Below are 14,774 nucleotides of genomic sequence, written 5' to 3'. Positions count from 1 at the left end.
GTAAAAGGAAAACAATGCACGGATTTCAAACATTTTACAAGTAAAAATCTAGAAAGCTTGGAGTAAATTTTTTTACCCCAATTCTCAAGTCAAAAAACTATGGAGCCAATTTTTGCTGCAATTGCAGCTGCATATTATTTGGAGTACATATCTAACAGTTTTACACATGTAGAGACTTGGCAAAAAATGTCGTACTGCTTTGCAAAACGGCTGAAACCTTGTGGCAGAGTATCGGGGTAAAAGACAAAACCACCTGGCCACAAAGAAGTTAACTTTTGCCAAAATATTACATTTCTGAGATCATTTTCACATATTTACAATAAAAAACAGCCACATCAGATTCCCAATACAAGCCATAAAGTTGCATTTTGACCTTTACCCAAAACATCTTCAATATTTTCTAGTAAACTCTAAATTGTTTTTGTTTTTTTCAACAATGCTTTCTTCTTGTCAGTGTCTTCTACATGTATTCACACTATAAAGGTTATATTCACAACTATAATTAATAGATTCTCCAACCTGAGCCGTGGATCTCTGCAGCTCCTCGAGAATTAAAATCAGCATCTCTGGTGATTTCCTGATTTATGCCATGTGGGGTATTACACCAGGTTTTCTTTTTGGAAAATGAAAATAATTGAGACGTTTGCAGCTTGGAGTTGTATTTTATTAACTAACCCCGCATTAAACTTGCTCTGTGGTCTGCTTCTCAGTCTTTGTGCTGCTCTTGAAAACCATTAATAGTTCAACTTCCTCTCTCTAATTCTGTTATGGTCTGACGCTCAATTGGACGTTCTAAAGTGATTTCATGTGAAAACCGAAGCACGTCGATTCATTTGCTTCTCCCGTGCTTCCTTGTTTCATCTTTTAGGATTCTTTGTCCGTATATACTCCTCACTCTCCCTCTTTCTTTCTCTCACATGCAATCATAACAATTCCCGTCTCCGAGACACCAAAGCAATAAACCCGAGCCTCCAATCTTCCGGCGCACACCTTCCCTGGTGAGGACAAAACCAATAATGGGCTGGCTTAATTACAGCTGCTGAGTTTCACCACCAGCCAGGTATAAACACCAAGGGGGTGCTGAGCGTGGGCCAGGTAGGATGGGGTGCAAAGAAGAGGTGAAGGGCTGCTGAAGAACTATCGGGGGTTACGGTCTCGGTTTGGCAACCCGAAATCCTCAAGACGTTACTTTCGCAAACAGTTTTCAAAGGCAGTGAAAAAAGACAAGGTGGAGGCCTTGAGGCTGGCGGTAGACGTGCAGGCAGGAATAAGGAGAGTATAATGTCCTACTCTCCCTAAGCTGCTGCAGCTAAGGGGCCCTTCAGCCAGGCATTTAACTCTCAGTAGCTACAAGGGAGCAGCTTAGTCAGCTTGATTTTGCATCCACAAGGTTTTAATATGTAACAGTGGGAAAGTATAGCAGGCCAATGGTAGAGCATAGAATATATGCACAGTCCATAAGAATAGAAGGCTCGAAAACAAAGCAGTAGTAAACGGTTTGTGCAGTAAACATGCTGCTGTTAGCGGTGTAGCAGCAGTCACACACAGACCCTCTCCATCACACAGAGAGTTGTCTGCATTGCATTACGTATAAGGTTTTGTCTTTGGTCTCAGGGACTTCAAAATCTCTTCAAAATTTGCCAAATTGGCGTGACATTTTTAGCACAGTGATGCTGATTCTAATAAGATGATGCAGTGAGCCGCAAGAGGAACGGAATCCAACAATGTTGCCTATTGCACGGGATATGTTTAATGTCCTAATTGCTGTCTGCAGTGCATCACCCACCGTGCACCTAAAATTGAAATTGTTAGTAGTGTTTTTGCAAGCAGCAATTTGCAATGTTAACACGTCAACTGCCCTTCAATAAGTGATGTCACCGACAAACTGCAATCTGCCGTAGGAACACACAAAGCACCTGGGTGCTTCAGGTTTGCATAGAAGACACTGTAAGCTGTGTGAGTAAGCTTAAAATATGTCTTTTGAAGTCTAAAAAGTATAATTTCCTTTAGGGTTTTATTGTGATGGTTTGCAGGGACTTGTGTCAAAGTTTATTTGTTATATTGAGAAGTTTATGAAACCAGAGGCTTGTCAAACTCCTTCAGTGTTTTATTATAGTCACTTGAAATACTGACCCTTAAAGTGCATTGTGCGTAGGTTGTCAAAACAACCTACACAAGTTTTATTTAGTTGATTTCACTGTAAGACTTTGTCATAGGATGCTGCACAAAGAGGCAAGAATGCAAACCAAACTTGTCAATATGTCACAAATCTTTTGTTGAGAAAGGAAGATGGCAATGAATATCAGCAATTGTAAAGACTGGCAGCAATTTGTGTATTTGCAGCTTTAAGATGGTAAGAAGATTAACATTCATATACAGCATATAAGCTTAGCAAGATGCAATCAAATATCTCATTATGGAGAAGGTAATCATGTCCCACCATCAGGTAGCCTACAGCATACAAAAAAAATGGAAGGCATCTATACTTTCGTATGGTTTCAAGTCTGCTCCAGTGTAAGAGGAAACAATATTTATAACAGAATAAACCATATGCCATGAATTCAGGCAAAGTTGGCAATTTGATCAAATCAACAAAACCATCGATCTGGAGAAGATATGGATCGATTTCTAAGCTAGCTACTTCCAACTTCTGTTAATACTGTTGTCTTTGAGCCCCAACTAGTTGTGCTACATTCACAGACAAATTAGCTTAACTTGAACAAGTAGAAGCCATGGCTATGCTAGCCACCAATCGCCGTTGCTCCTTTCAATACTCCCATCCTTCACTTCCGACGTCATGGCGCCTCAATGTGATTAAGTGACGTAGTTGCAAAGGGTCAATAAGCAAATACCTTAGCTAGAATGACGGTGGTCTAAGATCTCTGACAATCAAGACCCCTTTGAAGACTGCTCACCTCTGGCTAACTGTTAGCTTGCTTGAGATTAGCCACTAGGCTACTAGAGACAGAAAAAAGGACAAGGATTTACAAACCTTGTCCAACAGTTGCAAGTCAAAAATACAGCTAACCCTATAGCTACTTTTGTTAAATAAAATATGCCCACTTTACTTTCACTAATTTCTGCTTGTGTCCACATAGAAACATTTGCGATATCACATTGGATAAACAATATATGTCAATACAGAGTTTTTCCTTGTTATTCACCGAATATGATTTTAATTATAACTTCTTTTTGAAGACGTAATGCTAACAATTGATGGTAATCATTAAAACTGGTAATTGACATATTCCTAGAGGACATTACAATATAGCTCTCCAAAGTTAAAGTGTTCAAAGTGAAACAGTAACAGGAAGGAAAGTAGTGAAGTTCCTGAATCCAACTAGATCTGAAATCTGATTTCTCCTCCTTGTTTTTTTCCCCTTCACACTTGTTTCCTCCTCTTCTCTACTCTAATTATATGTCATAAGAATATGACTATTGGAGCTGCAGAGGTTTGGCAAACTGCAGTCCACAGCATCTTCCTTGTCTTCATCTCGGTCGCCATGGTAACTGATGCTGGGATGTTCTTGTCTCTTCCTGGTACTTTTGTCTTAAATTTCGCTTGGTCCCTGCTCAAGTCACAACCAAAAATCAAAATGGAAAAAGTGTGTCTAAGATGTGCGTACAGGTCAGCTTGACAGAGAGATAGAAACTAACAAAACCCATATTCACCATGTTAATGTGTAGTTTTAATTCTATAATTTATTATATTACAGAAAAACATAAAAATATTACGCTTTGAAAGCACTTTTTTTTCACTCCAAGTCCTAGAGTGAGAGTCCAAGTCCTACAAACAAGACTGTAGTTGAAATACTGAGTCCCATAAATCAAATTTGGTTCTATATCATATGTAAAATATGAAGCGGTAATACTTTCTATATATTTTGCATCTCAGCTGAATGTTTTAAATCTGCGCTAAAAAAACTCATCAAAAACAAATCATCACTTTCATATGCTACACAGTGATGTCAAAGAATAGTCAGATTTTTCTGTGAAGGCATTTGAAATGTGTATTCAACTTGCTGCAGCACACGGGAATGCTCTGGAGTTGTGTGTGTGTGTGTGTGTGTGTGCGTATGTGTGTGAGTGTGCATACAAGAGGAAAGAGGCAAATTCGGCTGTAGTTTAAATGTATTGACCACTCAAATCTAAACCGTTGGAACCTTCTAAGAACAGATCCCCACACCCCATTAGGACCTCCGCAGATGCACGCATGCATAATACATGGCAGCTGGATCTGAAAAGGCACAGCCCATTAGAAGGTTTCTGCCTGGGTAAGAAAGAAACAGAGAGACGAGTGGAGATAGAAAAACAGACCAACCTTCAAACAGTCAAGGCTGAGCTGGGAGCAACATATGTAAGGATGACACACCGATCAGCTTTACCACGTTCTGTTGTGTCGATGTGAGTGACAAGAAGTAAAAACAGCAGACAAGCAAACAGAATGTGTGGAAAGGCTGCCTTAGTAATAACAGGACATTTACATTCAGAAGTGTTCAAACTTAAGGACTTTGCAGAGATTAAAAAAAAAAAAAAAAAAAAGCTACTGATGGAAAATAAGTTCAATCCAATCAGTCAGATGTGATGATTGCTGGATCACGGTTTCCAGGCACACAGCCCCTCCCCCTGTTCCACCCTTCCAATGCCTGAGTGTTCTGGCCATGTAATGTGAGGTGGCAGAGAGCCCAGCAGTGCTGTAAATTATTTCTGACAGTAGGGTGGGGGACAAGAGGGAAAGACTTGCAGTCCCAAGAGACAGACGACAGGGAACGGTGCGGCGATATGGGAATCAATACCAGGAGAGAAAAGAAACTGTCGCTTTGGCCATAGGACAGAGGAACGAACATTTGCAAGTTTTATGTCTGTCAGCTATGGCTTGGCCAGCTGACCAGAGGCCTCTATGTAGGTGAACAAAGAAATTATTTAAATTCAACCTATTATGCAAAATTCCCTTTTTGTACATTTTTGTACTTCTACTTGGGTCTCTACAGCTTACAAAAACAATCCAAGTGCTAATATTTCATACTTTTTGGTGTTATAATCAGATTATGACATCACAATCAGCGTGCACTGCCCCCATTACCTAGCAACCCAAACGGAGGCTCCACCCACTTCAGTATTAGAGATGAGCATGTTTGGTCAGCTGCTTTTACCACTGTATGCGCTCTACAATGGCTGCTGGAAAAGATTATATTTTATTGTTGACATTGCGCATCTCTTTGCTGCCATTTTCACATGTATAAAGTGTAAATGGAAACACTGAGTAATGGGGTGTGGCCAGCAGCAGATTATTAGCATAAAAGAGGCAGAGCCCTAAAGCAGCTCGTTCTGAAAGGAGCTCAAGATAGGCAGAACTGAGCAGGTGAAATGTCATTATCTGAGAAGGATTTTCTTTTTTTTTAATCTAATGAAGTTGTTTTGTACACACCTGATTTTTTAAAGAAAAGTAAACATAATTGGTCCCCTTTAAGTTTATATTATGGTCTACTGGGTTTATGGCAAGATTCAAAATCTCATGTTTTATTCTCACCCTAGGCCAGTAGCCTAGACCAGCATTTTCTCTTACAGTTATACTAAGCTACGGTTGCACTGAAATTCCACGTTTAAAACAAATTAAGGAACGTCATATGTGTTTTAGTGATGCCGGACAAGGCCTTCTGCTTGCCTGGTTACGACTTGACAAATGCACAAGCTGAGTGAAAACCTTCCAAGATTTAAAGTGATGTTAGCAGAGTCATGATTTAAAGCCAATTGCATCATTTCTGCCATCTTTACTCTGAGCCGGTAAAGATGTCACGCATGCAGCAACGGTCTGCACGCTGCTCAGAGAGTAGTGCCTTTTTCTTGTTAGCTTGTGAACACTTCATCAAAGTGGCTGAATGTAAAAATACAAAAGTAAAAATATATATATATTTTTAATAAACAGTACGTTTCGCTGGAAGAGGGTCCCATTGGCTAAAATTCTGCTCGAGGCCTCAAACACCTCAGGGTCGGCCCTGCAGCTGCTGGAGATGAATAGGTGGTGTGCTTTTTTTGCTTGTTAATCATATCAGAAAGTTTAGTCGCATTGTGAGAGACTAGTGCAGGGGCGTGGGAGTAGCAGAGGGCTGTACATTCACTTGTTTTAGGATCCTGACTCTTAATACCTCTCCCCTCCACCTCCCGCCCTCCCCAAGCTCCCACCCCGTCATCCCCTCATGTTCTCCTCTGAGGCAAAGCAGCAGCAGCAGCAGTAGCAGCAACGGGGGCACACGGGGCTGCTGCAGCGATGCGTTGGGCCGTACAAGCTCAACCAACAGCAGATTTAGAACGGGATATTTCCACAGTCTACCTCAACGAATTATTTTCAACTATGCCTCCTTCCTTTCCCTTCTCTTTCCCCTCCAACAGTCAATCAAAAAAAAAAAAAAAAAAAAAAACGTGAGCACAGCCCACCGCGGAAAGTGGCTGATCGCTCCCCGTCATCCAGCCGGGAAATATCTGCAGCAGCAGCAGCAGCAACAGCAACAGTACTACCACTGTAAGGTTGCTGTTACGCAGGCTGGATGCGATCGATAAACGCAACAACCCCCCCCTCCTCCTCCTCCATCACCATCTCCTCCTCCGTCCCCCAAACACCAAATAGCTGCTCGTCTTGCCATACCAAACGAGGGGGAAGCCCTTCCTCATAAATCTGGGCTTTTCTTTACAAAGGAATCACTCACCCGATGTTGCCCAGCGCCTGCTCGAAAAGCTCCGTTTGCAGGATGTTCTGAGGTGCGGAGAAAGCCCCGTTGAAATGTGATAAAACCGAGCTACAGAACTGACGCAATGTCTCAAACTGCATTTTCCCCCTCCGTTTTCTTTATATCCTTCGGAAGGTGATCACCCTTTTTTCCCCTCTCTCAGCACCACTTCATCCCAAAGCCGAACACCCCCCAGCCCTCCACCTCCACCTCCTCCTCTGCCTCCTTCTCCTCCACGTTAACTCATGCGCTTTTTTTCTTCAGTATTTTAGTTATTATCTCCCGGGGCGCGTGGAACGCAGAAAAAAAAAAAGCACCGATCAAGTTCCATATTTCTCCTGCCGCTCCCGGTGGGAAAGTGTCCTTAAATGAGACGCAGTCGAGCTGGGGATCCTTCGGTCATAAATGGTTCAGGTCTGAAGCGACCAAAGAAAAAAAGACGTAGTTCCAATAATGCCGGTAGAAAAAAAAAAAAAAAAAAAACAAAAGAAGGAAGACAGAAAGAAAAGAGAAAGCCTTCTGTTCTTTTCGCGGCGGTGAAAATCACATCTCGGTGTGCAGAGACAGGGGGGTAAAGGAGCGGCCAGAGTGGGAAAGAAGAGGCGGGAGGAGTAGCCTGTCCTACAGGGCAAGCGGCAGCGTCCCTTACCGGCGGTCGGATCAGCTGCTGTCTCGTATTCAACTCATATTTCCCGTAGCTTTGTGAAGAGCTGGGCTACATACGCACGCGCGCGCGCACGCAAACACGAGCGGTCCCACGAACACGCGAACCAGAAGTGACAGGCTATGCAGCTCTATCGTGCGCGCGGCAGAGGATAACTCAGTGCAATAACAACGCGGCAGGGCGATACTGTCGTCAGTTTTTATATATAGACTACCATATATGGCTCCATACCGTCAGCTCTGCATCAATAATGAAGAGCTTTGTGTGGGGAAACGGTATGCACAAAAGTAGGGCTCTCCTGACATTATTATTTTTTAAGGAACTTAAATAAATCAACGAACCCCACAGACTCAAATTTTAACATAGACATAATGTATTTCGTGATGTTAAAAGGGAATAGACACTTAAGTATGCCTGAAATTATATAGAATCATCTTTGTAAAAAAATTCAAACTATGTAAATAAGTTCTGTTTACACACAGAGCATCTTTCTGAGCAGAAATGGGGGTAAAGGCAAGCTTTAAATCACAGGAGAATTTCAAGACATTGTTCATAGGGGTGGCCACACCACGCCAATGAAAATGACGAGATGGCATGGCGAAAAAAGTTCAGTTAAATTAAATAATTTTATTTATTTATTTTTTTTAATCACGGAGGTGGGCGGGGTGGCACCACTTCTTCCAAGAGTTGTGATATCAATCAGTCAGTACAATAATGTCTCTCTCAACTAATGAACACATGTATGGCCAGGAAGGAAACGTAAAATGGAAGGACAACAGATTTAGTTCAGAAAAAAAAATTGTCTTTGAAAACTACTAGATTACATTAAAATATGCAAGGAAAAAGAATGAAATAAAAAATATACTTGCTAAAGCTAATTTAATTCACACATCATATGCAAGCAGTCAGAGGTTTAAACACATTCATCATAGGAATGGATATCACAATGATGTTGGAGTAAAAGGGAGGGTATTATGCAAAATCAACTTTTTGAGCTTTATGTCATGCTGTAATGTTATTCCCTCATCAAACACACACCCAGAATGTTACTTTGATACATTCATGAATGTTTTAGAAACCTCAGCAGCAGCAGCAGTTAGCAAACACCTGGTGAAACTCTGCGTCTGCTTAGCTCCTAACAGCCATTTTAAGCAGCATCATGGAGGAACATTGTTGTGATGACGTACTGAAGGGGGCGTGTCAGAAAGCAGGAGCTTCTTAAAGTGACAGAGGCCAATTTCAAGGCATCAAACATGGCTATGATGCAAAGTCAAATTTCTTGTAAGTTATGTTTGACCTATTCAGCGTTTTCATAACAACTGAAGGTAACATACTTAATTTCTTTAAGTATTTAAAAAAAAAATTGATCCAATGGTACCAGGGAGCTGCAACAAAACCTTAAACCTAAAAGAATCAACATAACATAGAATTTAAGCTACAATTATAACGGATGGGGTGGGAAAGACAACCAGAACAGCAAGCATGGAGGGACATATGCTAACCTTTGATGACAAAATCATTGGAATAACTAAAATGAAAACAAAAATTTTATTTACTGTCCTAATAAGTCAAAAAACATTGTTACATAGTTTGCCACATTGTTTATTATTGTATCGTCATCAAGAAAATCAAAGGTCAAAAACATAATTTGTTCAAAAACCAGAACCTTTGGAAACAACCTGTTTCCAAACAACCTGATGGCATCATTTTCTGCAGAGATATTACACTCATTTTGGCTTTTTTCAATGAAAATGTGTGACTCCTTGTGTGAATTACAACAGGTTATTAGGAAATACAGGGAAGAGAGTCTTAAAATGGTGACAGATCTGAAATAAAACTACTAAAACAAGTTTGAATTTAGCTAACATCAATAGTTGAAGGAAAGGACCAAACACAAAACACTTTTAGAAGCGCTTGCTTTAGTTTTGCTGAAGATACAGATATTTTATCCTCCTTCACAGACAGCTTCACAGTCAAATATAACCACAATGATCACAGCAAAACATACAAATAAACATTTGATTTTTGTTCCATGAGAACAAAGACAAAGACAAAGATACTCCTTATCTGATTAGTTTGGTTTAATGTCCAAATGTAAACTAAGCTAAGTTTTGTGATAATTTCTTTCTTTTCACACTGGATGTTGCCTCTGACTGGGTCAAGATTTTGAATTTTGAAAGACCTTTAGTGATTAGGTTAGGAATAATCGTCGTTTGAAGAGCCTCGGCCACGTTGTCGTGCTAAATCTGTGTGCTCATTTCAAATGACACCGCCGAGAACAGGACAAATTAGGGGTCTTCCCAGGTTAGTTCTTCACATAAATAGTCTGTCAGAGTCTCTCCTCCCTTCTTTAGCAGAGCAGACCCCCTGAATTAATTTATATATTGTTTAAGATTAATGAAAGTGGGCTCCGGTGCCTATGCAGCGGGAGTTCTATTTATGGAGCTTCTGCTATCCATCACCGGACATTATCCTGTAAATTTTCAGACATCCAGCTTCCTGTTCCCTGCTACTGCAAATGTAAGCAACATTGGTGCCAGGTTTTCTCACTGGAAACAGTTCCACTCCTGAAACCCTACTATCAATTAATATGCAGTGGCGAGGCTTTAGACCAAGTCGCGTTAGCGGTCTGAGTCACTCCCTGCATCTCTCTCTCTCTCTGACTGATGCTTCACGTCTGGAGCAAAAAAAATCAGAGAAAAAGGGAAACTGGACAAAATGAAATTAGATCACCGAAGCAAAAACTATCTATGAAGAAAGACGAGACGACGAGAGATTGCTCGTAGATATTTTTATGTGTATGCAGATTCAAAATATAAACTTCTCCTTCATCCCTTCTGTGGGTTAAAAAAACAGTAGAAGCCCCTCAGTGGGCATAAATCTAACTACAGTGCAGCACACAACAATCAAGAAAGGCAAAGCAGAATCCCAAGTGCAGCATGTTTGTGGTGTCAGCATCTGAGTGTTTTACTCATTCACTGAATGAGGCAAAAGGAACAACAATCTTCTGCCTACCTGAGAATTGCTTTTTTTTTCTTTTTTTTTTAATTCCCTTAATTTCAAAGCAGTGACACTCCTAAACTGGCATACGGCCATAACAAAAATAACTTCAAGTAAATAACACCGGTTCATTTCAAGCACAAAGAAAACACAATTGATTATTACCACCCTTAATGTCCCAAAGCTCCGTCCTGACTGAATCAGACAGGCAATTATTTGTCTTGATATGCGCCGCTGAAGAGAGGGTGAGTGGGTGGATGACTGTTGTAGAAATGCTGACTTAGAGCTAGATACAGAGTATGTGCTTCTGTCTCCTTTATAGGCATCAGGGACTCTGTGTACCAGCGGTTTTATGTGGGCTCTTGCATGGCCTGCGAGGTTCAGATCACATCCCACATAAACCGACGCACAGCCATGGAGATCGGCGCTAATGCTAAAAAGCTCATCTTAGTATAATCCTCCGCTGCAACGTACAATTCTGATCTTTGAAATTATTGGATATAAATATCAACAAAGCGTTAATATCCCAAACTTTTCCGTGCCACGGTCCCCTAAACAGCGTTAGCTTCTGGCTGGGGAAGCCCTTTGCAGTTCAAAACCCCACAGACAATGCTACAAATGTATAGAAACGTCAACTTTTAGAATTTTTTCCCCTTCACTTATATTCACTATTTGATAATTATTACATTTCTTTAACATGTATGCTGCCTCCTGCTTTCTGAGGCCTTTGGATGATTCCCTCCATCTATTTTTTGTTGTTGTCAGAAACATTTTCATTTCGTGCTTGCTAGCTATAGCACTGCTAGCTAAAGGAGCAAAGCAGCTTGATAAGTTTGACTGGCAGCCAATTAGAAAGATAAGCATGCAAATAGCAAATAACATTTTATCAACTTCCTACAATTATGGCCTATATCTCACTTTCTTTTGCCAAAAGTTTTTTTTTGCCTAAATATGTTTTGCCAATAAAAAGTGGGTGATATTTTTTTTAAATAAGTCACGCACACAAGTCACTTGATGACTTGTGCCATTACATTAGGAAAGTGACCATTTCAATAAATTATTTTAACCTTTTTTATGGTGATTGAAAAACTCATTAGATTTAATGCTACAAAAAAGCATTATTAAAAACGTACAGCAAAAAAAAAACTTTTTAGAGTCGATATTTTTATTTTTGCGGTTTTTCCCCCCTCATCTTCTCTCCAACATTCTGAAACTCGCCCTCCTGCCGCCCCATGGGGCCACAGCCACCACCTCCACTTCAAAAAAAAAAAAAAAACACACACACTGGATTAGACAACATAAAGACCCCTTCAACTTCCATAAAGCATGAAATATCACAGAGGATAGATGGCAAGTTTAAAAAACAAAAAAATAATTAAAACAAAGAACTGACCTGTCTATAGGTGCATCACCGGGCTCCAAGTACCTCAGCCCCGTTCCATTGTCAAGGGACGCCTGTCTGGGCAGGAGCCCGCCGTGAGGTCTGCTTCTGTCTGACGCTGGTGTCAAGTCCCCTGAGGCTCCCTGGTGGGCATACAGGGATGGGTCGTGTAGTTTGGCCTTTTTGCCCTGCGGCCCACCCTCAAACACGCCACGCACCTGACCGGGCTCCGAGTCGTAGAACCACGCTCCCGACTTAGTGAGGATTTCTTGTTGTTTTCGGCACAAGTTGCATACCCACATAACCTGTAAGCAAGAGAAGGGCCCATTTACAAAATGACCAGGCAGAGATGTTCTTTTCTTTTTTTTTTCTTTTTATTGTGTGTTGGACTGTGATGATGTGAGTGCTTTGCAAAAGTATTGACACCATGTGAACTTCCACGTATTGTCTTGTTCAAACTACACACCAGAGTGTGTTTTTATCAAGGTTCTCTGTGACAGATCAAAGTGGCTCATTGTTGTGAAGCAGAAGAAAAGTAATACATGGGTTGTTTTGGGTTTTTTTTGACAATTAAACATCAGTACCTGTAGCGTGTGTGTGTTTATACATTCAGCCACTCATGAGTCTATATGTGTACAACCACCTTCCTCTGCTATGACAGCTGTGAGTCTTCTGTGTTATGCCCATTTTGTACAATTTTCTTAATAAAAAAAAAGAGCCAAACTCAGTCAGGTTGGATGGAGAGAGTCTCTGCAATTTTAAAGTTTTGACAAAAAAAAAATTCTCCGCCAGATTTTAGTCCGGGTTTTTGACATTGCCATTTTTAACACGTGCATGTGCCTTACCCCCGTCTTGGTGAAAGGTGAATTTTTGACCCAATTTCAGGTCTTCAGCACCATCTAAAAGCTATTTGTCCAGTATCACTGTGTATTTAGCTCCATCCATCTTCCTTTTAACCTCAATCAGGCTCTCAGTCTGAAAAAAAATATTCCCACAGCATGATGCTTTTTTTTATTTACCATAGGAAAGGCGGCTGAGTACAAACACAACTGTTTTTTTGTAAACCATACATCCTTTTCCTCTCACTTCAAAATGATGTGCTAATTTGTGTCGATCGGTCACAATGAAAGACTCCGGAGATTGTGTGGGGAAAAAATCCACAGGAGAAAAACACTTTTGCAAGGCGCAATAATGTACGTTCAATACTGCAACATAACCATATCACCAATCAAATCACTGCTGTAGGATGAAAATTATTTTTTAACCTCGCTTAAAAAAAAAGTGTGTTTTTTTTTACTCTGGAGCAAAGCAGTTCATATGAATCAACAGTTCATGTTGAAGAAATGAATAATGAAACATCTTACACATGCAGCAGCTCTTGGAATCTTTAGAAATGGAAGTACTGCAGTTTCAAATTGACTTTTTTTTTTTTTTTTGTCGTAAACTGAAACACTGTGAGTCCATCCGGCACACACTCTCACACCTGTTAATGTTCTTATTTGCAAATATATTTGTAACAGCACAACACTATTAAACAAATTTTTCCACGTTCGATTGCACCGAATTCAGGTTTTCCTGGACAGAGCCGGAGTGTACCAAACAACCAGTTGAGAGGAGGAAAAAGTTTAATGCGGCACCGTAAACCTCGCCTCTCACAGTCCCGCCGCTGACTCAGTTCATTACTGTTATTGGTGTGAGCTGGCCCTGAATTGACCGATATGTTATTTCTGTAGATTAACTGAACTCACTTAAACTACTGTCATCTGTGCAGTCAGCGCCCACAGCTGCTCAAAAGGCTGATTTGTATCTGCTCCTTTTCACAAACTGAAGTAGTTATAAAAAAAAGAAGACTGAAAAGAAAAAAAAAAAAAAAAAAAAAAAACGAGGAAAGTTAGCAGGGTTTGGTAATGTGAGGTTTGGGATCCACCAATGCATTAAGCAAAGACACACGCTTGACTGCTTGATCTAAGAACAAAGGAACTGGTAAAATCACTCAAGATCCCAGAATTCATAGTATTTCACATCTGGGTGTGATGTAAACACATTCGACACATTGGTCGAAGGAGCTCCAAGAATGTACACAGAAGGGCCTACACTTTTTCCTTTATCTGCAAAGATGGAGCTACACTGCAGAATTGTCTGGATCTCACTGGCTGAGTAACAGACCTAACCTACCTTGGAAAAACATTGGATCTGAGCAAAAACCAGCTGCTTATGAAGAATTGAGCCCAGATCTTTAAAGTACAAGCACTGCACCATTCCTCAGGCAACATACTGCTTCTGTGTTGACCCAAGAGAATGGACCTGGTACTGGAGTTGTCCGGGTCCATTTAGCTCCAGGAAGTCTACCAGAGACATTATCTCACAGAATAACAATACTCTCCCATAAAAAGCAACTTTACAAAACAAGGGAGTTTTCTAGAGGATCTCTTTGCCTAAGTTGCTAAAGCTAGCTGCCGGAGCCTGCTAGTGTCATGATTTATGGTTGTGGTGGTGATGAGGACGCAGGCAGAACCAGGATGTGATGAAAAACGATGAATTTAATGATGAATATCCACGGAAAACAGAGCAACAGAGAACAGCACAACGAGGATCCGACAAGAGACAAACAACAGGTGGGTTTAAATACACACGGGGTAATCAAGGAATGAGACACACCTGGGAAGCAATCAACGGGGAGGACAGGACAGAAACTCACAGGGAAACAGGACTTAACACAGAAAATCTCAAAATAACTACACAGAAAAACACAGATCACAACAGCTAGCAGACGTAGCTCCTTTGCTTAGTGCGGCGCAAATTTTATCTGCCATGTTGCTTGCTGCGTCCGACACATGAGTAGCATCTTGTTTTTAGCTAGCATAACCTTGCTCACTCACACACATATCTACACATACGCATGTTTGTGATATTGCTGCATTGTTTTTGATAATAGTTTAGTTGAACGTTACTAGTTTAGTGACAGTCAGAGTTTATTAACTGTGAAGTTGGGGTTTTGCTTTAA

The 14,774-nt window shown here is 40.7% G+C and overlaps 1 protein-coding gene across 19 annotated transcripts in view; it reads right to left on the bottom strand.

Annotated features, from left to right (window-relative positions):
• The window catches only part of LOC106962152 (regulating synaptic membrane exocytosis protein 2-like), a 136,620-nt gene that overhangs the window by 109,297 nt on the left and 12,549 nt on the right, over positions 1-14,774 (bottom strand). For 13 of the 19 annotated variants that reach the window (XM_015056371.1, XM_015056372.1, XM_015056359.1 and 10 more), the window contains one exon: positions 11,783-12,075. In XM_015056371.1, the coding sequence (XP_014911857.1) occupies positions 11,783-12,075 (293 nt within the window). Of the gene's footprint in view, positions 1-6,704; positions 7,488-11,782; positions 12,076-14,774 lie in introns of those variants that run through there. The other 6 variants (XM_015056356.1, XM_015056365.1, XM_015056366.1 and 3 more) reach the window with 6 other exon arrangements.

This window comes from Poecilia latipinna, unplaced genomic scaffold (genome assembly GCF_001443285.1).
Source record: "Poecilia latipinna isolate Pla-1442-1.1 unplaced genomic scaffold, P_latipinna-1.0 Scaffold1377, whole genome shotgun sequence".
NCBI classification, from domain to species: Eukaryota; Metazoa; Chordata; class Actinopteri; order Cyprinodontiformes; family Poeciliidae; genus Poecilia; species Poecilia latipinna.
Note: the sequence above shows the minus strand (reverse complement) of the source record. Positions and strands in the feature narration are given on the sequence as shown.